The sequence below is a fragment of the Rutilus rutilus genome (genome assembly GCF_951802725.1).
Source record: "Rutilus rutilus genome assembly, chromosome: 1".
NCBI classification, from domain to species: domain Eukaryota; kingdom Metazoa; phylum Chordata; class Actinopteri; order Cypriniformes; family Leuciscidae; genus Rutilus; species Rutilus rutilus.
In genome coordinates, this window is record NC_140209.1 from 22,236,281 (window position 1) to 22,260,296 (window position 24,016).

The following is a 24,016-nucleotide window of genomic DNA, read 5'->3' on the forward strand; positions in this document are numbered from 1 at the left end:
CAGATGGTGAAACTCGCCGAACTGGGTTCGCCTCCGAAGGGTCTGGTGGACCCAAATACGGCGACGATGATCCCTACGCCGCTGTTCTGCTCTCCAGAGCAAATACAGAGCGGTGACTCTCGAGATAAATGACCGATCAACAATAGACATCTTGTAAAAAGATGGCCGCCAACGGGGTTCGAAACTTTTGAAACTTTCGCCTCTGACGCGCGTGACGCGCGTAAATTTCGCTTCAAACTTTTGGTTTTACGCGCGTCAATTTCGCTCTTGACGCGCGAATTAACACAAAGTGGTCAAGCGTATAACTAGACGCGGCAGGCGCAATTTGACGCGCTATTCGCGTTTGGTGTGAACGCAGCATTAAACTCATAAATTAATAAACTCTGAACTCTTAATCTCATTTAAACTTATAAACTCTAAACTGATTTAAACTTATAAACTCAAAACTCAAGAACTCATACACTTATAAACTCATCAATTTATACACTTATAAACTCTAAACTCAGACACACACACTGAGTTTATGAGTGAGTGTGTGAGCGAGTTAGTGTGTGTGTGTGTGTGTGTGTGTGTGTGTGTGTGTTTGTGTGTTTGTGTGTGTGTGTGTGTGTGTGTGTGTGTGTGTTTGTGTGTGTGTGTGTGTGTGTGTGTGTGTGTGTGTGTGTGTGTGTCTATCTAACTTATTTATCTATCTGTCAAACTTCAAACTACTGTAAACAACTGTAAACTTCAAACCACTATAAACTTGTTAAGTTTAAATCTTCCAGCTCCCAAGCAACTCCATAGCAACCAAACTTGAGTACCCTAGCAACCGTTTTGCAAGACCTATATCTCTGTATCAGAACATCGTATAGAGATGAGTTTTGGCTCTTTTGACTCATGCTAGCAAACAGCACTTCCAACATGCTACACATGCTAGCAGTGAATAGCTACATGCTAATAGCAATTAGTTAAGTGTTGAATCATGCCAAGATCATGCTAAGAACTCTATAAAAACTCCATAGTAACCATCTGTGACAACTACCAACCACCTAGTAACACCATATCAACCGCCCTCAATACCATAGCAACCCCCCAGAACACCCTAGCAACCGCCTAGCAACCACCCAGAACACCCTAGCAACCACCCAAAATACCCTAGCAACCGCTTAGCAACCACCCAGAACACCCTAGCAACCACCCAAAATACCCTAGCAACCACCCAAAAGACCCTAGCAACCACCCAAAATACCCTAGCAACCACCCAAAACACCCTAGCAACCACCCAAAACACCCTAGCAACCACCCAGAACACCCTAGCAACCACCCAAAACACCCTAGCAACCACCCAAAAGACCCTAGCAACCACCCAAAATATCCTAGCAACCACCCAAAACACCCTAGCAACCGCCTAGCAACCACCCAAAAGACCCTAGCAACCACCCAAAACACCCTAGCAACCGCCTAGCAACCACTCAAAAGACCCTAGCAATCACTCTAAACACCCTAGCAACTGCCTAGCAACCACCCAAAAGACCCTAGCAACCACCCAAAAGACCCTAGCAACCACCCAAAACACCCTAGCAACTGCCTAGCAACCACCCAAAAGACCCTAGCAACCACCCAAAACATCCTAGCAACCACCCAAAACACCCTAGCAACTGCCTAGCAACCACTCAAAAGACCCTAGCAACCACCCAAAAGACCCTAGCAACCACCCAGAAAACCCTAGCAACCACCCAGAATACCCTAGCAACCACCTAGAACACCCTAGCAACGACCCAAAATACCCTAGCAACCACCCAAAAGACCTTAGCAACCACCCAGGACACCCTAGCAACCACCCAGAACACCCTAGCAACCACCCAAAATACCCTAAAAAATACATTAGGAACCACCCAGAACACCCTAGCAACCTTTGCGGCCCAAACTTTCTCAAGCCAACTTAAAGTTTGTCTCGACGAACTTTCGCATCTAGTTAAGTTGGCTTGAGAGAGCCAACATATTGAAATCCTATTTAAACATATTATTATTATTATTCTGACCCTAAAAATTTACAACTCAAACTCCTCTTAGAGCTTTAACTCTACATACTCCAAACTCGGGTCAGACACTCAAACTGATCTGACTCGGTGTGCTCTATCTTTTCAGACTGATCGGACTTACGGTTTTCCTACAAATGACGATCAAAACTCGAAAAAACTCATTCAAAAACTCCCATTGACTTACATTGGGGAGTTCTAAAAAATTCAAACCGACAAAAATTTAAATCTAAACACCTTGAAGACTAAACCAAACTGCCGTTCTATATACTATATGAGCCATTGAGACTCATTTAAACTAATAAACTCTAAACTATTAACACTTATAAACTAATTAACTTATAAACTCATGAATTCATAAACTTATGAACTCTTAAACTCATAAATTAATAAACTCTGAACTCTTAAACTCATTTAAACTTATAAACTCTAAACTGATTTAAACTTATAAACTCAAAACTCAAGAACTCATACACTTATAAACTCATCAATTTATACACTTATAAACTCTAAATTCAGACACACACACTGAGTTTATGAGTGAGTGTGTGAGCGAGTTAGTGTGTGTGTGTGTGTGTGTTTGTGTGTGTGTGTGTGTGTGTGTGTGTGTGTGTGTGTGTGTGTGTGTGTGTGTGTGTCTATCTAACTTATTTATCTATCTGTCAAACTTCAAACTACTGTAAACTACTGTAAACTTCAAACCACTATAAACTTCTTAAGTTTAAATCTTCCAGCTCCCAAGCAACTCCATAGCAACCAAACTCGAGTACCCTAGCAACCGTTTTGTAAGACCTATATCTCTGTATCAGAACATCGTATAGAGATGAGGTTTGGCTCTTTTGACTCATGCTAGCAAACAGCACTTCCAACATACTACACATGCTAGCAGTGAATAGCTACATGCTAATAGTGATTAGTTAAGTGTTAAATCATGCCAAGATCATGCTAAGAACTCTCTAAAAACTCCATAGTAACCATCTGTGACAACTACCAGCCACCTAGTAACACCATATCAACCGCCCTGAATACCTTAGCAACCGCCTAGCAACACCATAGCAACCACCCATAACACCCTAGCAACCGCCTAGCAACCACCCAGAACACCCTAGCAACCACCCAAAAGACCCTAGCAACCACCCAAAATATCCTAGCAACCACCCAAAACACCCTAGCAACCGCCTAGCAACCACCCAGAACACCCTAGCAACCACCCAAAACACCCTAGGAACCACCTAGCAACCACCCAAAAGACCCTAGCAACCACCCAAAATATCCTAGCAACCACCCAAAACACCCTAGCAACCGCCTAGCAACCACCCAAAAGACCCTAGCAACCACCCAAAACATCCTAGCAACCACCCAAAACACCCTAGCAACCACCCAAAAGACCCTAGCAACCACCTAAAATATCCTAGCAACCGCCTAGCAACCACCCAAAAGACCCTAGCAACCACCCAAAATATCCTAGCAACCACTCAAAACACCCTAGCAACTGCCTAGCAACCACCCAAAAGACCATAGCAACCACCCAAAACATCCTAGCAACCACCCAAAACACCCTAGCAACCGCCTAGCAACCACCCAGAACACCCTAGCAACCACCCAAAATACCCTAGCAACCACCCAAAACACCCTAGCAACCACCTAGCAACCACCCAAAAGACCCTAGCAACCACCCAAAATATCCTAGCAACCACCCAAAACACCCTAGCAACCGCCTAGCAACCACCCAAAAGACCCTAGCAACCACCTAAAATATCCTAGCAACCACTCAAAACACCCTAGCAACTGCCTAGCAACCACCCAAAAGACCCTAGCAACCACCCAAAACATCCTAGCAACCACCCAAAACACCCTAGCAACCGCCTAGCAACCACCCAAAAGACCCTAGCAACCACCCAAAAGACCCTAGCAACTGCCTAGCAACCACCCAAAAGACCCTAGCAACCACCTAAAATATCCTAGCAACCGCCTAGCAACCACCCCAAAGACCCTAGCAACCATCAGGAATATCCTAGCAACCGCCTAGCAACCACCCAGAATACCCTAGCAACCACCCAAAACAGCCTAGCAACCACCCAGAAAACCCTAGCAACCGCCTAGCAACCACCCAGAACACCCTAGCAACCACCCAAAATACCCTAGCAACCACCCAAAAGACCTTAGCAACCACCCAGGACACCCTAGCAACCACCTAGCAACCACCCAGAACACCCTAGCAACCGCCCAAAATACCCTAGCAACCACCCATAACATCCTAGCAACCGCCTAGCAAAAAACGTTGTGCTCCAAACTTTCTCAAGCCAACTTAAAGTTTGTCTCGACGAACTTTCGCATCTAGTTATTATTATTCTTCTGACCCTAAATTTACAACTCTATCTCCTCCTAAAGCTTTAACTCTACAAACTCCAAACTCGGGTCAGACCTTCAGACTGTTCTGACTTGAGTTGCTATATCTTTTCAGACTGATTTGACTTTCAGTTTTCTTAAAAAATTAATATAAAAAATCATAAAAATCCCATAGACTTACATAGCAGACTGCTCAAATTGAGCCAAGACTACGGTGGCCCATTAGTGTACAAGCCAAAAACTCAAATCTAAATTCTCTGAAGCCCTATCTATCTATCTATCTATCTATCTATCTATCTATCTATCTATCTATCTATCTATCTATCTATCTATCTATCTATCTATCTTTTTAACTAATCTATCTATCTATCTATCTATCTATCTATCTATCTATCTATCTATCTATCTATCTATCTTTTTAACTAATCTATCTATCTATCTATCTATCTATCTATCTATCTATATATATATATATATATATTAGAGGTCGACCGATTCATCGGTCGGCCGATTAATCGGCCGATTTTTTGCATTTTTAACATAATCGGCATCGGCCAATATCCAAGTGTATCAAGCCGATTATTAGGCAGGCGCATCTGTGGGCAGCCTAGTGTTGTTGTTGTGGAACACACGTTCGACGCACGTTGCGCCTAGAGTCATTCTCCAGCAGAGTGAGCAGACCTCATCCAGTGCTTAAGGAAGGAGCTAAGTTCCTTGGAGAAAACTCCTTTATATTTAATTAAAAACTTTTGATATGTTACTGCCAACTTAGAGAAAAAACATGAATAGGCGACATGACGTTCGGCTACTTTGAAATTGATAGCGTAGTTGAGGTTGCATTAGCACAGCAGAAGGGTTGCTATCATGTCACAATAAGTAAGCAAGAGTTTACAGACAGTGAATCTGAGACTTTTATTTGTTCTGTTTGTGTGTCTTATGTTTGAGAGTGTTGTCACTCAATGCAGAGAAATAAGTAATAAAAAAGAGACCAACTATATATTTATGAAACTTTTTGTTATTTCAGATAGATATGAAAAGAAGGACTGGCTTGGCTTTGCTAGCGTCATCGTTGCTTGCTAGGGTTGGGTAGCTACAGACAGACCCGGAGCTAATACGGCACTGGTGTATTATGTGCTTCATTTCAGTGCTACTGTTATGTCTGTGCTTCTCTTGGATGCTCTGAAAACGGACGTTAGAATAACAGAAACGCTTCGCTGCACTTGACACTAGTCAGCAGTTAACTTTAGCATTCCGTTAGCTAGTAGCTGGATTAAACACGGTTAAAATGCTGGCCAAACAGTAGTGTAATGCGCATTTATGTGCTTCATTTCAGTGCTACTGTTATGTCTGTGCTTCTCTTGGATGCTCTGAAAACGGACGTTAGAATAACAGAAACGCTTCGCTGCACTTGACACTAGTCAGCAGTTAACTTTAGCATTCCGTTTGCTAGTAGCTGGATTAAACACGGTTAAAATGCTGGCCAAACAGTAGTGTAATGTGTGACTGTATTTCACTGTAGACTAGGGGTGGAACAGTACATGTATTCGTATTGAACCGAAACGGTATAGGCGTCACGGTTCGGTGTTCCTCGGAGAATACACGCTATAAAAATAAATAAAACTCGCGTGCAAAGTAATGTGGAACTACTGTTAGATACGCGGGTTCTTTAGGGACACCTAATCTGTAGCTCCGCTTTAGCTCCGGCTGCGATGTAAAGATTGCAATGCTGGAATATGTTGTGTGTGTGAGAGAGAGAGAGAGAGAGAGAGAGAGGGAGGCGCGATCGAGATCGAAAAGTCGCGTGTGTTTAAAGTCGCAAAGTGTTTACTTATATTTGTGTGCAAACGCGCTCGTGTGTGTGAGGCGCGGGCGCGATCGAACAGTGGAAACATAAAAACATACTCCGTCATTTTGTTTATCAGGACATCATTCAAACTGCAAAGTGTTTAAGTTACTGTTAATTAAAATGTTAAGGAAAACAAATATATTAATCTGAAATGTAGCAAATTAATTTTCAATTCATTCAGGTACAATTATCAAACATATCTCAAGGTCTTTTTGTCTTTTGTACAAGTGCAGATTGGTAAAGTGTTCAATAAATGTTTTTGTTGAGAAATTTTGTCTATCTTAAGTAATTATTTGTGTTACATTTTTATCTTTCAAATAGAGGTTAAAAACGAGCACATAATCGGCCAAAATAAATCGGCAGCATTAATCGGCCATCGGCCGACCCGGATTTCAAAAGTTCGGCATCGGCATTGGCCTGAAAAAAACCATATCGGTCGACCTCTAATCTATCTATCTATCTATCTATCTATCTATCTATCTATCTATCTATCTATCTATCTATCTATCTATCTATCTATCTATCTATCTATCTATCTATCTTTTTAACTAATCTATCTATCTATCTATCTATCTATCTATCTATCTATCTATCTATCTATCTATCTTTTTAATTAATCTATCTATCTATTTAACTAATCTATCTATCTATCTATCTATCTATCTATCTATCTATCTATCTATCTATCTATCTATCTATCTATCTATCTATCTATCTATCTATCTGTCTGTCTGTCTGTCTGTCTGTCTATCTATCTTTTTAACTAATCTATCTATCTATCTATCTATCTATCTATCTATCTATCTATCTATCTATCTATCTATCTATCTATCTATCTATCTTCAAACATTATCTATCTATCTATCTATCTATCTATCTATCTATCTATCTATCTATCTATCTATCTATCTATCTATCTATCTATCTATCTTCAAACATTATCTATCTATCTATCTATCTATCTATCTATCTATCTATCTATCTATCTTTTAACTAATCTATCTATCTATCTATCTATCTATCTATCTATCTATCTATCTATCTATCTTTTAACTAATCTATCTATCTATCTATCTATCTATCTATCTATCTATCTATCTATCTATCTATCTATCTATCTTTTTAACTAATCTATCTATCTTTCTTTTTAACTAAATAATCCATCTTTCTTTCTTTTTAACGAACTAATCCATCTTTCTTTCTAACTAATATATCGTTCTTTCTTTCATTCTAACTAATCTATCTTTCTTTCTAAGTAATCTATCTTTCTTTCATTCTAACTAATCTATCTATCTTTCTTTCTAACTAATCTATCTTTCTATCTAATCTTTCTTTCTAACTAATCCATCTTTCTTTCTTTCTTTCTTTCTTTCTTTCTAACTAATCTTTCTTTCTTTCTTTTTTCTTTCTTTCTTTCTTTCTTTCTTTCTTTCTTTCTTTCTTTCTTTCTAACTTTTCTTTCTTTCTTTCTAACTAATCTTTCTTTCTTTCTTTCTTTCTTTCTTTCTTTCTTTCTTTCTTTCTTTCTTTCTTTCTTTCTACCTAATCTTTTTCTTTCTTTCTTTCTACCTAATCTTTCTTTATTTTTTCTTTCATTCTTTCTTTCTACCTAATCTTTCTTTCTTTCTTTCTTTCTTTCTAACTAATCTTTTTCTTATTTCTTTCTTTCTTTCTTTCTTTCTTTCTTTCTTTCTTTCTTTCTAACTTTTCTTTCTTTCTAACTAATCTTTCTTTCTATCTTTCTATCTTTCTTTCTAACTAATCTGTCTTTCTTTCTTTCTACCTAATCTTTCTTTCTTTCTTTCTACCTAATCTTTCTTTCTTTCTAGCTAATCTTTCTTTCTAGCTAATCTTTCTTTTTTCTTTTTCTTTCTTTCTAACTAATCTTTCTTTTCTTTCTTGATTACTTTTCTTTCTTTCTAACTAATCTTTCTTTTTTCTTCCTTTCTTACTTTTCTTTCTTTCTAACTAATCTTTCTTTTTTTTCTTTCTTCTTTCTTTCTAACTATTCTTTCTTTCTAACTAATTTATCAATCAAAATTTAAACTACTTTAAACTTCTAACTACTTCAAACTTCTAACTACTTTAAACTTCTAACTACTTTTAACTTCTTCAAACTCTCTGGTCTGGCTTTCTCAAGCCAACTTAAAGTTTGTCCAACAAACTTTTTTTTCTAGTTATCTTTAAAATAATATATATATATTTTTTAATGATTTAAAAAAAGTTGCGGTGGTGATGACGTCATGTAACCCGAGCCCTAAATTTGAGAATGTATTCTCAATATCATTATTGCTATTTTCACAGTGAAAGAAATGTATTTGGTCTTGTATAATTGTTTGTTGGCCAAAAGTGATTAAAGGAGTCATAATGTAGAAATTTCACTTTTCCACGAGAATCAATGTATGTTATGATTGCATAATGATTATACACTGGCCGGGAAGCCGATATTTAAAAGTGAAGCGTTTGTTTACCTCGGGGTTTGTAAAATAGGCCACGTGCACGCGCATGAAAAAACGAGATTTTGATTTCTTCCCCTTCTTGACGTCAAGACGGGGGAGGATATACCAAATATGGACACCGCAAACCTATGCCGCGGGAAGCCCGCCCCTCTCCCCCTCTCCCCCTCTCCCCCTCAGATTCAGTTTAGTTGACTCGAGAAAGATGGAGAAATCGAGTGCACACCTGAGATGCTCTGTGGGTGACTGCCACAAACAACATGCAAATGTGTTTTATCTACCAAAAACGGATGAAACTATCAGGGAACAGTGGATGAAATTCATTTTTAATGACGCTGTCCCAACAACTCTTTCAAGTGGCGTATCGTTAGGTGTGTGTGCTAAACATTTTACACCGGAATCTTTTACAAATTTGGGGTAGTATCAGGCGAACTTGGCCTCGAAGCTCCGTTTGGGAAAAGGTGCCATCCCAACCATCAGGGACTTGCCAGAAATTGAAAAGGTAAGACTGTGTTTTTATTGCTCTACTGTGGTTAACAAATAGCAGCTAACTGCTAATGCGGCTATTGTATGTAACGTTACCTTCGAGGTAAACACGGGGAATGGACTCTACGAATGCTAGCCACATCTTTCGACTTTGTTTTACACTAGCAGCTACAGTAGTGACGGTACAGGAGTCCATGCTCAGTGGCTAAAACTGTTTAAATGCAAGTATGAAAACAATATACCACTAAACATTATTAGCCAAACTCATGCAAAACATGCAGTTTGAAAATAGCTTCCTGCAACCAATCAACGCGCCCCTCATTTGCATTATTATAATGACCGTCCACGACAGCCAAAACATCGCATCAGATCTCGCGAGACAATAATGCCTTTAGAAATAAGGGTCTGAGGGGCTCTGTGTTGATTTTTTTTCCACTTTTCTTTTTTAGAAGTGCCTAAAATACTATAATAGAGCATTTGGGTATCCAAGGTAACACAACATTATGACTCCTTTAAGTATATGGCTCGCTTTTATGCGGATCAGGAAGCTTTCGCGTCCAATTGTAAAGACCTCACGGCACGCCCCATTCCTCCTGGCACGCCCCATTCCTTTCCGACCTCGTGGCACGCCCATTGCTCCAGGCTGCAGTTACCTCTACTTGGAAAAACAAGCCGATTTCAAAATCAAAATGTACGCTTTTAAATATACCAATACTGCTATCTCAAACATGCAGAGGCTTCTTCGTGATCTCAACTAACAGATTCTGCAAAAAAAACGAAAATCAAAAATTTTGAAAAAAAAAAAGCTTCTTTCTCATTTTGCTCGAAAGTTGAGCTGCCGACTTGTGTCACTGGTTTCCGTGACGGGTCACATATATGTAACTTTTTGAAGATCAAAAAGCTTTAAAAGTTACATATATGTACCGTTTTTTTAAAGGTTAAGGTACAATATTGTACCCTTGAGGGTACAGCTCCAGTGACAAGCCATTGTACCCCTAAAGGTACAATTATGTACTTTATTTTCTGAGAGTGTATGTAGAGCCAGCCCTGATTGGCTGCTTGAATCTCAATTTAAAAGAACGTCCAGTTTGCGGTCTTTCTTTCTTTTGGGCATCGTGGAGAAGAAGTCATAGCACGGTTACTCATGGCTCTTACAGGGCTTTCAACCGAGGAGGTCCTTCAGAAAATATCAGAAGCAGGAATAGAAGTAACCGGCGTCGAGATGAAAGGACATGAAATGGACTTTCAGGCAAATGACACTTATTCAGATGATAATTTATATGTCACAGTTAGACATTGAGTTTAAAATGAAATGTTGGAAAATGTGAAAACGAAAAGGATTTAATACATTTTTATATAAAATAAATCTCAACAATCTCAAAATAGTCAATGATTGTACCCTGTCAAAGCCAATTTTGTACCATTTTTGAAGGGTCCATTTTTGTACTGTTAAATAAAGGTACAAAATTGTCACCACAGGTACAAGACTGGTCTCTTAAGGTACAAATCACAAGGGGACAAATATGTACCCTATGCCAAGGGTACAATATTGTACCCTTGAGGGTACAGCCCCAGTGACAAGCCATTGTACCCCTAAAGGTACAATTATGTAAAAAGGTTAAAAATAACTAAAATAACTAATAAATATAATGCGTTTTTATTATAATAACAACTTTATTTAATGATATACACTGTTAACCCTTGCTGTAAAAAAAGGCGTAATTCAGACAGTATCATACCATTTTCCATTAAAACAGTAATATACCGTAGAAAATAAAACTAGCCTACAGGAATATACTGTGAATTAACAGCGCTCAAAGTCGACACTCAGAGGCTGTTTTCCCAATCACACCCTATACCCTCATTCACTATTCCCTACATTAGTTCACTAATATAGTCCCCTTGAATGAAAAGAAGTGAGTGAATTGAGAAACTGATGAACACTGATAAGCAGAATCACTGTAGGACAGAGAATCAAGAACAGAAAAAAGAGAAACACAAGAACTACAACTGACTTCCAGTAACACTGAGTGTGAAACCAGTTTACAAACCAGTTTACGATTATTTCTTTCATACATGTACAAAAGTTCTTGTTGAGAATTAACAGAGATTTAGTTAATAATAAAGTTTGTTGTCACCATGATGGAGATCGGTATTTGCTTTAGTTGGTCTCTTGCCCCTTGACTTCTTACCATTCATCTCTCTCTGACTGCTGTAACAGTGAGTTTATAAAACACATTTGTTATGGCAAGAAAAAGTCAAGAAGAAGACGATTAGTTGTTTTTGGCTTTTGTGATGATTTAACATTTATCCTGCACATGTCTTATTTTCAGAGCTTTCCTGTATATAATCTTTGAATTTATGGGTATTTCATATTTATCTGTGAATCTACTACATGAAATCAATAACTGTAATCATGTCTTCTGAACAATATTGTAATCATAGAGCGCATTAAAACATTTTTAACTTCTGCTTGACACACACAGACATCAACAATCAGCATTATGAATCTCAGCAATGGTGACAATCAAAAGTTTCATGTCGCAATGCATGCTGGGTTCCAGGATAATATAAAACTCCCAGCATGCACTGCTGCATGAATAATAAAAAAATATTGCCACCATTGTTGAGATTCATGTGCTAAATTGTGATATCTCTGTTTCTAAAAGACAGCATAGCTTTGTTTTTTTTTTGGTTTATGCATGATGTGTTAAAAAATAACTCATTGTAATTTATTGCTGTAGTTTTACAGCGGTGATAATGTAACACTTTTGATTGAAGATTAAACTCTGAATGAGTAGGAATGAATTCCTTAGTGAATGAACAGGCTATATGATGATTTTATCACCATAATCAACATAACCACAATCATTCATAAACTGTGTGTGTGCACAAGTGTGCACAAATGGTAACTTCAAACCAAACATTTTCAATTAAACATCTCAACAACAACTTCTGTAGATGTATGACAGAAATAAAGTCATAATAATAAGTGTAATAATGTGTAATGGCTGGAAGTCAGTTGAAGTTCTTGTGTTTCTCTATTTTCTGTTCTAACAGCAGGTGTTCATCACTAATGCTCAACAATCACTTACATATTCACTTAATTATCTCACTGCAACACTGCGTCAGTGTTACTTTTTACTCTTTGTAGTGTGGATTTCCCTGTGGGGTTGAAAGGGTTAACAGTGTAAGATAAAGAGACACACCCACAACATGTATTTTAACAGTAATAAACTGTAAGTTATGAAACAGGTTTATACTGGCAACACTGTTGCCAGTAGTTTACTGTAAAATCTTATTTTTTGGGTCACCATTGTGCAGAAGAGTAGAGCCTGTGCTTCAGTCCAGGAGAAGATCGAGAGACATTGATGATATGCTGCATGTTGCTTTATTTAAAAGGCAGTGACTGTGTAGTTGCTGATCAAGTAGAAATCTTTTTATTTACCATTTTTTTTTGTGGTTTCAAATGAAGTAAGTTCACAGTAATCCTTTGCTCACTTTATTAATGCATTATAAATTTTAGTTAATACTTTTAAATGACAGTTGGTTAATTTAAGACAGTCGGTTTCTGCAAGTGAAATTAGTTAACTCGAGTTTTAGTGCATTTTTACAGTAACATACTGTACAATTAACAGTAAATTACTGGCAACAGTGTTGCCAGTATTTTACTGTAAAAAACCCCGGTAAGGTCTAAAAGTGTAAGTAAAAATATAATAAATATGTAATATAGTCCTGGCCACATTCCACCCATTGGCCCTTACCAATCATGGGCTCCTAATAATCCCCTTACATTGAATTGGCTCTATCACTCTCTCTCCTCTCTCCACCTATAGCTGGTGTGTGGTGAGCGCACTGGCGCCGTTGTACTGTGGCTGCCGTCGCATCATCCAAGTGGATGCTGCACACTGGTGGTGGTTGAGGAGAGATCCCTTGATATGATTGTAAAGCGCTTTGGGTGTACAGTAGTACATATGAAAGCGCTATATAAATGCCTCATAAAAAAAAAAAAAAAATAGTACACATTTAGCAAAATACTATAACTAGCACCATAATGGTGACCAGACATTGTAATAACCTTCAACATCTAAAAATGTGTTCATTCTCAAAAAGAACTTCTGTAGATGAATGACAGAAATAAGGTTAAACTGGTTTGTAATAAGAGATATGTCATGTCTTTCCAGTTGATTTCATCTAAGGCTTTGTTGGTGGTTCCCATATGAACACTGAGCGGTGTTAATTTAACACTGGGGAATTTACTGTGAAGGAATAGCAGACTCAGAAAAGGATACAACCCTAGTGTTGTTTGAAAAAATACTGTTCTCTTCACCTGCGTATGAAGCCACAACCTCTAGAAAACAACTAGACCCACTGCCGAGCCAACTATCACAAAAGAAAAAGAAAAAAAATACACAACGCAGAGACCGTTAAATCAACCTTTCTCCCCATTAGCAATGGCCCTGAAAGTGAAAGATATAATAGCTCTGCTTTCCTGTAAGTCACATGCTTGTGTGAATTCTCTTTTGGGGAGGGCTGACATAACAAATAACAGCCACACAGAACAGCAAACCACAGTCATGCTTAGACAGACCAGACTGCAAATTCACAACTAAAAAACATCTTTGTCAAGTGAAGTACATTTCAGGTAAGCTTAACTCCTATACTGCTAATTTCCATTTATTATAATTAAGTTGTGCAAATGACAAGTAAAATAACTATCACAACCGCTGTGTGAGAAATGAACTGAGTTATTGTTAAGAAGTGGAATAATCATTAGTAAAAATAATATTGAGCAATTAGATTGATATTTGATGCTTACACTGTTAGACCTTACCAGTTTTTTTTTACTGTAAAATACTGGCAACACTGTTGCCAGTAATATACTGTTATTTGTACAGTTCTTTACTGTAATCTACAGTATGTAACTGTAAAAATGCACTAAATTAAAACTCGAGTTAACTACTTTCACTTGCAGAAACCAACAGCCTTAAATTGACCAACTGTCATTTAAATGTATTAACTAAAAATTATAATGCATTAATAATGTGAGCAAATTATTACTGTGAACTTCTTTCATGTGAAACCACAACAAAACTATTGTAATTAAAGAGTTCTCTTAAGAGAGGTTCTCTCGTATTGCGTAGTAGCTTACGCTTCGGGTAAAGTCATCTTTACTCGAGATATGAAGCCAAAAAATTATCCTTTAATTTAATAGTCTTGTCAACGCAGTGCAGCAGCAAGCAGACCTAGAGCGGGCATTCTAGCGCGCTCATTGGCTGTCCTGCGGCAACTGCAGCAGCCTATAGCTGAGCCCTTGGCGAGACGTCACGTCCGATTAGCACGCTATCATGTCACGGCCCGTCATTAGGGGCGTGGTTTAGTCTTTATAAGGGGCTCAGGGCTGCTATAAGTTTGATTTTCGTCTCTTCAGCGAAGCTCTCCGCATCGCTGTACTCTGAGGAAGCCGCCGCCGAATCAAGCGACTTGCAAGCCGAGGATTCAGCCTGAGGAAGCCGGCCGTCTTCGCCGCCTTCAGCCATCCCTGCCTGCTATGCTATCCGGTGTTTATATCATTTTTCTTCTGCTTTCACAGCACGAGGCGTTTGTTTCAAAATGCCTTGCTTTTCCTGCAAAGCTCCGCTCAGCGACAGGGACCGCCATGTTGTCTGCGCTCTCTGCCTGGGCCCGGAACACGCAGCCTTCACCCTCTCTTCGGGCGGCTGCGTACTGTGCGAAGAACTGCCGATGTCGACCCTGCGGGCTCTACTCGCCATGTTCGACGCTCCCGCTGTCTCTCCGTCTGCCTCCACTGGGCCGCGTAAGAAGAAACGGCGCTCCCAGAGGCTACCGGAACCCGCAGCCGAGGGCTCGCCGGAACCCCTCCCATGAGCCTCATAATCTCCGGCCCCCCGTTTTCCTCAACGCCCCGCTCTCTTCCACCGGCCTGTTCGGCCCAGCGGTCAGCGGTCAGCGGGATTTTGGATCGTTTCTTGGAGGTATAGAAGGCGTCGCAGGCGATGAACCTTTTCCTGCCCCGCCGCTCGAGCTCGTCTGCAGGCCGCTCGCAGAATCAGCCTTCTGCACGCAGCTCGTCTCAGCGCTCTGCCTGGCCTCCGTCTGCACAGCAACGCCAGGGCAGCTGCCCTAGATCGCGCTCAGCCAGCCGTCACAAACTGCCTCCCCCCCGGGGACCCCGGCCCAGGATAACACTGAAGCCTGAGCCCGCAAAGTCCTCCTAGCGACCGCAAGAAAGATGGCTGAGTCCCGCCGCTGCCGGACCACCATCAAAGCACTCAGCTCTGTCAGTCCCCTTAGAGAAGGCTACTGCAGCAGCTTTTTTTACTGGCAAAGAGCCAGTAACACAACTCGCTCGCCTGCACACAAACGCCGTTTTTACGGCGGCCCAGAGAAATCTCATAAAGAGTATTATTTCGGGTTTTCCGGCTCATGCCAAAGGTGTCATCAGTGTAGAAAATGTGCCCACACCCCCGTGTTCACCACTACACACAAACACAATCTCCCCGGTAACGCTCACAGACCGCACTCTCATAAAGCGGGCACGCGCCGCTCGAGTGCTAAGCGTAGAGAATGTGCCCACAACTCTGTGCCCACACCTACCCACTGCCAGCTCTGTCACACAGTTACCCCAGGATGCAGGTCATCTAAAGCTCCCAAACACTGGCCGTGTTGCGAATGTAAGCCCTGTGTCCGCGCACTTACTATAAAACATGTTTACCCCTGTGCCGCTCTCGCGCCATGGGTTTCTAGCAGCAAAATATGCTCCATCCACAGCGATCGAGCCGCTGTGTGCCGTACAGCCGGTCACCAATGTGCGCGCCGCCCCATCTTCTCTGATACAGGTTCCCCATCCCGCACAGTGCGGCGATCTGAACCCAGAGACCATTCGACCCCTAGCGAGGTGTGCAGAAGCATGGCAAGCTATCCAGGGCGTGTCAGAATGGGTGCTGAATACTATAATGCACGGCTATTCGCTTCAATTCGCTCGCCGCCCCCCACGCTTTGTAGCACGGACCGAGGCGAGAGTGAACACAGAAGTGGCGCATCTGCTTCAAGCAGAAATAGCAAAGCTGCTGCACAAGGGGGCTATAGAACGGGTGCATCTTTCTCTGAGCGAGTCGGGCTTTTACAACCGTTATTTCCTCGTACTCAAGAAGGACGGAGCGCTAAGACCTATTTTTGATCTTGTTTATATCTCTCGATCTGAAGGATGCATATTTTCAGATCCAGATAACGCCCCGTCACAGGCCATTCTTGAGATTCGCCTTCGACGGTCAGGCATATCAGTACACCGTCCTGCCGTTAGGTCTATCTTTACCACCCCGTACATTCACGAAGTCCATGGACGCGGCTCTCGCCCCGCTGAGAAGACAGGAGATGCGGATACTGAACTATCTGGATGACTGACTGATTTTAGCGCAGTCAGAGACAGAGCTTTTGTCTCACAGAACAGCGCTTCTTAGCCATCTGGAAAGCCTGGGTCTCTCGGTCAACTGGACCAAGAGCTCATTACTGCCCCGTCAGTCAACTTCCTTTCTCGGAATAGAACTGGACTCAATGGCTATGATGGCCAGATTGTCGGAGCAGCGTGCACACCGCATTCGACATCTCGCCGCGTCTTTCCAGACGGGCAGCCGGATTCCGCTGAGAACATTCCAGCGAATCCTGGGGCATATGGCTTCAGCTGCAGCGGTGCTCCAGCTGGGCTTACTGAATCATGGTGAATCATGGCTGTGTTTTAGCCCTGCGGCCCTGGCTGGCAGCCAAATGGTATCACACAGGAGTGACAAAGGGAGTTGTCTCGCACCGGAAAGTTGTCTCGACAGACGTGTCCAACGGAGGTTGGGGAGTGCTCTTAGAGGGCAGACCGGTCTATGGCCTCTGGTCAGACCAGGAGAGTCGCCTTCATACAAACTGTCTAGAGATGCTGGCGGTCGAGAACGTGCTCAAGCACTTCCTCCCACACATAAAGGCGCCACCGTGTACTAGTCCGCACGGACAACAAGTCAATGGGGGCCTATGTGAACCGCCAGGGCAGTGTCAGATCCAAAACACTCTGCACCCTGACGGAACGCCTCCTTGTGTGGGCTCAGCACTCACTGCTCTCGCTGAGAGCCGCACATGTGCCGGGTCGCCTGAACGAAGGTCCAGACAGACTGTCCAGGGACAAAGTTCCCCCGGGGGAGTGGTGTTTGCATCCCCAAACAGTCCAGTCACTGTGGCGCCGTTTCGGCAAAGCGAAAGTCAACCTATTTGCGTCAGAAGACAACGCGCATTGCCCAAAGTTCTTTTAAAAGAGCGAGGACACGCTGGCCCAAACCTGTACGCTTTCCCCCCGATCTCTCTGCTACCACAGGTCATCCAGAGAATCAGGGAAGCGCGCCACACGGTGCTCCTCATAGCCCCGTACTGGGAGAATCAGGCATGGTTCCCAGATTTAGTACGGCTGGCAGACACAGCCCCCTGGCCGATACCGGCGAGAAGAGACCTTCTCTCTCAAGACCGCGGCACGATCCTGCATCCTCACCCAGAGCGCTGGTCTCTGCATGCATGGACTATCAACAGATATTTGTTTTTACTTTTTTAACCCCTAATTGAAAAACGAAAAATGAACGGTTGTTGTCTTTTTAAAACGTAAAGTTGAACACCAAAATTTTAATTTGAACTGGCTACACACAACTGCTGTGCTTTGTTTATGACTTTTTGCCCCTTTATTAAACATTTAAAATATTCACAAATTAATATGGAAAACATGTCGATTTTACTGGTTTTCTAAGGCCAAATTAGAAACTGGATTTGATGTCTTTCCCGCAGTGCTGAATGAGAAGAGCCATTAATATAATTAATAAACTATTGTTTTCTAAGTGTCGGCTAAAATCACATCTCCATCTCCGCTGTTAAGCAGATGCGCTTTTAGAGAGAAATGCTTTCATACGGATTAGCCTACATAATCAAAAGGTATTAGCTTTCGATTCGAATTTGTTCGTTTTAAAGTGGACATTTCAAGCTTTAGCCTACATAGGCTATATTTTGTTTCAGTTCTCGCGCTCCAGTTTACGGAGATCATGAAAGTGCCTCTGTTTCTTTTATTTTACAAAAGCACAGCGTTTTCTTGTTATTGTGAGTTTACACAAATAAAAGTGGTTGAGAATAATGTATTATTATTTTCTGTCTGACCAGAAATGATAGAGTAGCCTATTTTAAGTTGTTTCCACTAGCTGTTGATAGGAAAATGCAAGTGTTCGCGGCCGCGCCTCCGTGTCATGCAGTGCGCGCTCCACGCTCAGCTTTGTTCCTTTTTTGCATAAAAGCGTCTTCTAAATATAGCCTATTAAATGTTATAATAAAATAATATAAAATTATTATTATTTGCGTAGCTATACATGGACTTCAAACACACTGCGTCTTCTAAGTCAGGTGACTGTAAATGCGCAAAAACTGTTTCCATTGCAGTTTTGCGAAATATTCCTTTTTCAAATTGCCTGAAACACCACCTCATGAGAGCGTAAAAACTTTTTTGCGATAAATGGGAGTTTTTGCGAAATTTACGTGTTTCCATTAAGCGTATTTTCAATTCGCAATTTCAATTTGCGCAATTTGAAGGGTAATGGAAACGCGGCTACTGTCTCCTCTCCACCAGTAAGCTGGTGTGTGGTGGGCGCAATATGCAATATGGCTGCCATCGCATCATCCAGGTGGATGCTGCAGATTGGTGGTGGTTGAGGAGATCCCCCCTTCAATGTAAAGCGCTTTGAGTGCAGAGAAAAGCGCTATATAAATGTAATGAATTATTATTATTATTATTATTATTAATCACTACTAAATCTCACACTTAACATTAATCTTACACACGTACACACAAAAAACAACAACATTATAATACACTTAATTTTAGCATTTACTCTCCCTTTCGAGTGCCATCGGCAAAGCACGCTGGGAAATAGACATCCCAGCCTTTCAGTTAAACTTAAGTTTGTCTAAATTAAAATAAATTATTTCATAAAACTCAAAACAATGAAACAGTTCAGTTTACTTAAAATATATCAGTTATGTGAACTTGAAAGAAAAAGAAAGTGCTAAATACTCATAAAAGTTAATTTGACTGAACTAGTTAGTTTAATTTAATTTGTCCTACTCAACCCAATTAATTATTTTGAGCGTTAGGGTTTACAGTAGGGCTGCCATTAGATTTACCTATAGGCCTGGTGTCAAGTAGTAATGTGTGCTAACCCTAACCCTAACCCAGGAGAAGATCCATATGTGGAAGATTCAAAAGATTAAACATCTAATAATGAACACTAGAAAAAAAATGTATAACACTTAATTCTTCCTCACACTAAGTTGTTAATTATTTTTAGGACACGTACTGAAGATGGGAGAAAAAAATACAGAACCGAATGAACGTTTGAATGTGGTCCTACTGGGGAAAACAAGAGCTGGGAAAAGTGCATCAGGAAACACAATCCTGGGACGACGAGCTTTCATCTCAAAGAGAAGCTCTGGATCTGTTACTCGAAATGTTGCTGTTGAATCTGGAGCTGTTGGTCACTTTCCAGTCACTGTTTATGACACACCAGGATTATTCAACACAAAGCTGAGTGACGAAGAGATTCAGCAGATGATAAATGAAAAGGTTCTTCAGAGATGTGAATCAGATCTCTGTGTGTTTCTGCTGGTCATCAAAGCTGACAGATTCACTGAAGAAGACAGTAAAACTGTGGATAAGATTGAGGAGCTGTTAGGAGAACAGCGCATGAAGAAAACCTGGATTCTCTTCACCAGAGGAGACGAACTGGAGGAAGAAAACACAACTATAAAAGAGTTAATCGATGACACTGAACCACTGAAGAACCTCGTTCAGAAATATGATCACAGATACCATGTGTTCAACAACAAGAAGAGAGGACACACTGAACAAGTTCAAATGCTGTTTATAAAAATACTTAAGCCATATTTTGACATACAAGGTGAGTCTTTTATAGCAATATTTCATATTCTGGACATTTTTTATATAAAAAAAACTTTGCTGTGAGTTTGTTAAATTCTTTAACATTTTATTTTTTTTATGATGTAGAAGGAAAAGTAGCAGAGACATTGAAGCCGAATCCACTGATGAGAAAAATACCAGACAACATTGAACCAGACGCTCCTGTCTCCAGTCTCTCATCTAGACGGATTGTTTTTCTGGGTAAAAGTGGAGTTGGGAAGAGTGCAGCTGGAAACACAATACTGGGACAGAGAGAGTTTAACTCTGTGATGAGTACTAGTTCAGTAACCAGTGAATGTTCAGAGAAACACGCCACTGTTTCAGGCAGATCTGTGTCTGTAGTTGATACTCCTGGATTATTCGACACACAGATGAAAACTGAAGAGTTAGTGAAAGAGATAGCGAGAAGTGTTTATATATCCAGTCCTGGACCGCACGCTTTTATCATTGTGTTGAGATTAGATGAGAGATTCACTGAACATGAGCAGCAGATTCCTCAGATCATTGAGATATTGTTTGGTGAAGAAGTGTTAAAATACTCCATTGTTCTCTTCACTCATGGAGATCTGCTAGAAGATGGAGAGTCTGTAGAGAAACTCATTGAGGAGAACAGGGCATTAAGACGTCTAGTTGATCAGTGTGGAGGCAGATTTCACGACTTCAACAATAGAGATATGAATAACAGAGATCAGGTGAATGATCTACTGAAGAAGATTGACACAATGATAGAGCAGAACGGAGGAGGACACTACAGTAATCAGATGTTTGAAGATGCTCAGAGATTCAGACGAGAGGAAGAAGAGAAGAGACAGAGAGAGGAAGAAGAGAGAAAACAACAAGTAGAGAAACGAAGACAAGAGGAGATTGAGAGAGTGAGAAAGGAGACTGAGGAGAGAATCAGAGCAGAGATGAAAGAGGAAGATCAACTGAATTCTGAACAAGAAGGACCTAAAGCAGAGAGCAAAGGAAGCTCAGAAAATAAAAAAGATGATGAAAATGGATTTGGTAAATTTTGGTCCATGTACGGGCACCATATTTTAATAGGTGCAGCTGTGATGGGAGTTGGTGCTGGAGTTGGTGCTGGTGCTCTTCTTATAGCTAAAGGTGCTTTACTATGTGCTGGAGGTGCTGCAGTAGCTACTGGAGTAGGTGCTTTAGTAGGTGGCACAGTTGGGTACTTTGTCAAAAAATGTAAAGAGGAGATAAAGCAAGATGAGAAACAAAGACAAGATGAAGAAAAGAAGAAACAAGAGGAGTTTTAGAGAGTCAGAAAGGAGACATGCGGAAACCAGAGCAGTGATGGAAGCTCAACTGAAATCTGAATAAGAAAGACTAAGTAAAGAGACAGAGAGAGGACGAGAAGAGAAAACAACAAGAGAAACAAAGACAAGATGAGATTGAGAGAGTGATAAAGGTGACAGGGGATATAATCAAAGCAGATATGGTAACATTTAAATAGCAATGTATAGAATAATGTAAAAAAAACAATCAATCATCCGTGTGACCAATCATCAACCCATCTTTAATTTGTGCAGTTTCTTGTAGTTCCTGAAAATAATCTTTGATCTAGTGTGTGTAGCGACAATGGCATCTGCTTTTCAAATGAAGGAATCATGTGACGCCAAAACACAGCGTCTTTGTCCTAACTGGTTAATAATTACCCTACAAGGACCAATTTGCCAGCGCCAGTTTGGCTGGGTCTCCCCCGACTTTACAGCCTCATGACATTCCACACACACACACAAACACCCTTTTGTGTATAACTGAGAATACGAGAAATATCTTTTCTTTTATTTTCATAATGTGTGTACATTCCTATATGCACGTGTAATAGAGGTGTGGGTTGCTAAGAGTAAAATCTTGAATTCTAAATGTTCACTGAAAGAAGGTTCCTCAATAGTGTCTTGTAAATCGACCCCGACATGGTCGTAAACTTTATGACCCAGAGCTGCATCTCATCCAGTTCCTGCAAGCCCACATTCCATACACTTCCACACAGGCAATCCAAGAACCATGTTTCTGATATGTATTTTTATGTGTGTATAATTTCCATGGTAGATTGAGATTTTCTATGTTCTATCATAAGAAATCAATTGACTCTTAAAATGCTCAGAATCCTACATTAGAAATGCATATCTGTATTCCCATGTTCTGTACACCATGTCTGGTATCATTCTAATCGTAGTGATCTCACGGAATTACATATATGTATGAGATTACAATGAAATGTATTCTTACGGGTAGTATCTTGTCTGAAAGAGGAAATACGAATTCTATCTCTCACATGACAAAGTCAAAGTAGGCGTCTTCTTCTTCACACAAAGAACTGTTTCCCGCTTCATATCAGGAGAGCTGATTCGCTCTGTCACAAAACAGGGCGTAAACAGATGTCTGTTAAAAGGACGAGACCCCCACTTCTCTCTCTCTTCTCTCTGATCCCTGCTCTTCTCTCATCGATCCCGCTTGACCTCCTCCTCCTCTTTCTCCACGTGCAGCGCTGCTCCGGTTGGACAGGCCCTCGCCTCGGCCTCTGGGACACATGGCCCGCGTCATGTAAAAGCCTGCCGTCTTTGCAACCAAGCTTTGCAACCTCTTCCGCACGGAAGACGAACTTTCTCGGTAATGTTACATCCAGTGAGCCTTTAAACTTCGCGGCACCTGAAGACGCAACAGAAACAGGACACCATCCGCGCTGTCCTGCCAGTTTCAGCATCGCGCCGAACAGAGAACAAACGTGCAAGTGACGGTAACCTTATCTGATAAAACTGCTTTCCAGGTTGTCTCGCGAACTTTGGTTTCTGTATGTAATAATTACTAGCTTTTCTCTTCTCTTTATTCTCTTTTCTTTCTTTCTTTCTTTCATTTCATTCTGATCACTTATGTTATTGTTTGGTTATATGTTGTTTGTTTATTGTTTGCATTTTTACGTACGTTTATATTTGTAGCTTATAATCTCTAGCGTGTGCCATTTTATTAATAAACCCATTTATACTTTTAACTGTCTCTGTGTTTGAAAACCCACTTTTTATGAAGTCAATGAAATCAAAGATCTTATTTAAGCTACAAGCTCGATATTAGACTACATTCAGTAGTTTTAATTTATAAACTCAGAAAGTTGGGTGTCCGTGGCCAGGACATGAAACTCTCTTGAAGTTTGTGAATACCTCTTCTTGACTGTAATGATTTTACATTTGTTTCGCTGGACGAATTAAATGTTGGTCAGATAGTTATAGAACAAGGTAATCTCGATAATTGATAAAATAAATGTACATGCGACTTATGAATTATGACAAATAATATGATAAATGATAAATATTAATATTACCAAGATTCCCCATATTCTTGAGCTAATTCATATTTACCCAGAGTCGTATTCGTTACATGTGAGATGATTAACTAATATTGATTTAAAGGAGAAGTTCACTTTTAAAATGAAAATTCTGTCATCATATACTCACCCTCATGTTGTTTCAAAGCTGTATGAATTTATTTCTTCTGCTGAACAGAAAGGAAGATATTTAGAAGAATATCAGTAACCAGACAGTTTTTGGGTCCCAATGACTTCCATAGTATATTTTTTTCCTACTATGGAAGTCAATGGGACCCAAAAACTGTCTGGTTACTGATATTCTTCTAAATATCTTCCTTTCTGTTCAGCAGAAGAAAGAAATGCATACAGCTTTGAAACAACATGAGGGTGAGTATATGATGACAGAATTTTCATTTTAAAAGTGAACTTCTCCTTTTTTTTTTTTTTTTTTTTATTTATGCAGATTTTTTACATACATAATACAAACAATACAAAAATAAACAAACACAAACAGCCAGCAATCGCACATAATATAAAAAGGAA

The 24,016-nt window shown here is 40.4% G+C and overlaps 1 protein-coding gene across 1 annotated transcript; it reads left to right on the forward strand.

Annotated features, from left to right (window-relative positions):
* Positions 1-13,735: 13,735 nt before the first annotated feature.
* On the forward strand, positions 13,736-23,485 carry LOC311292090 (GTPase IMAP family member 8-like). Its single transcript, XM_084411557.1, has 3 exons — positions 13,736-13,803; positions 19,535-20,143; positions 20,251-23,485. Exons 2-3 carry the CDS (start codon positions 19,549-19,551, stop codon positions 21,423-21,425), a joined length of 1,770 nt encoding a protein of 589 aa, XP_084267683.1. The 5' UTR covers positions 13,736-13,803; positions 19,535-19,548; the 3' UTR covers positions 21,426-23,485.
* Positions 23,486-24,016: the final 531 nt, after the last annotated feature.

Coding starts and splice junctions, on each gene's coding strand:
- LOC311292090 (XM_084411557.1), top strand. CDS start 19,549: ATGGGAGAAAAAAATACAGAACCGAATGAACGTTTGAATGTGGTCCTA. Junction 20,144..20,250: donor GCCATATTTTGACATACAAG/GTGAGTCTTTTA, acceptor TTTATGATGTAG/AAGGAAAAGTAGCAGAGACA.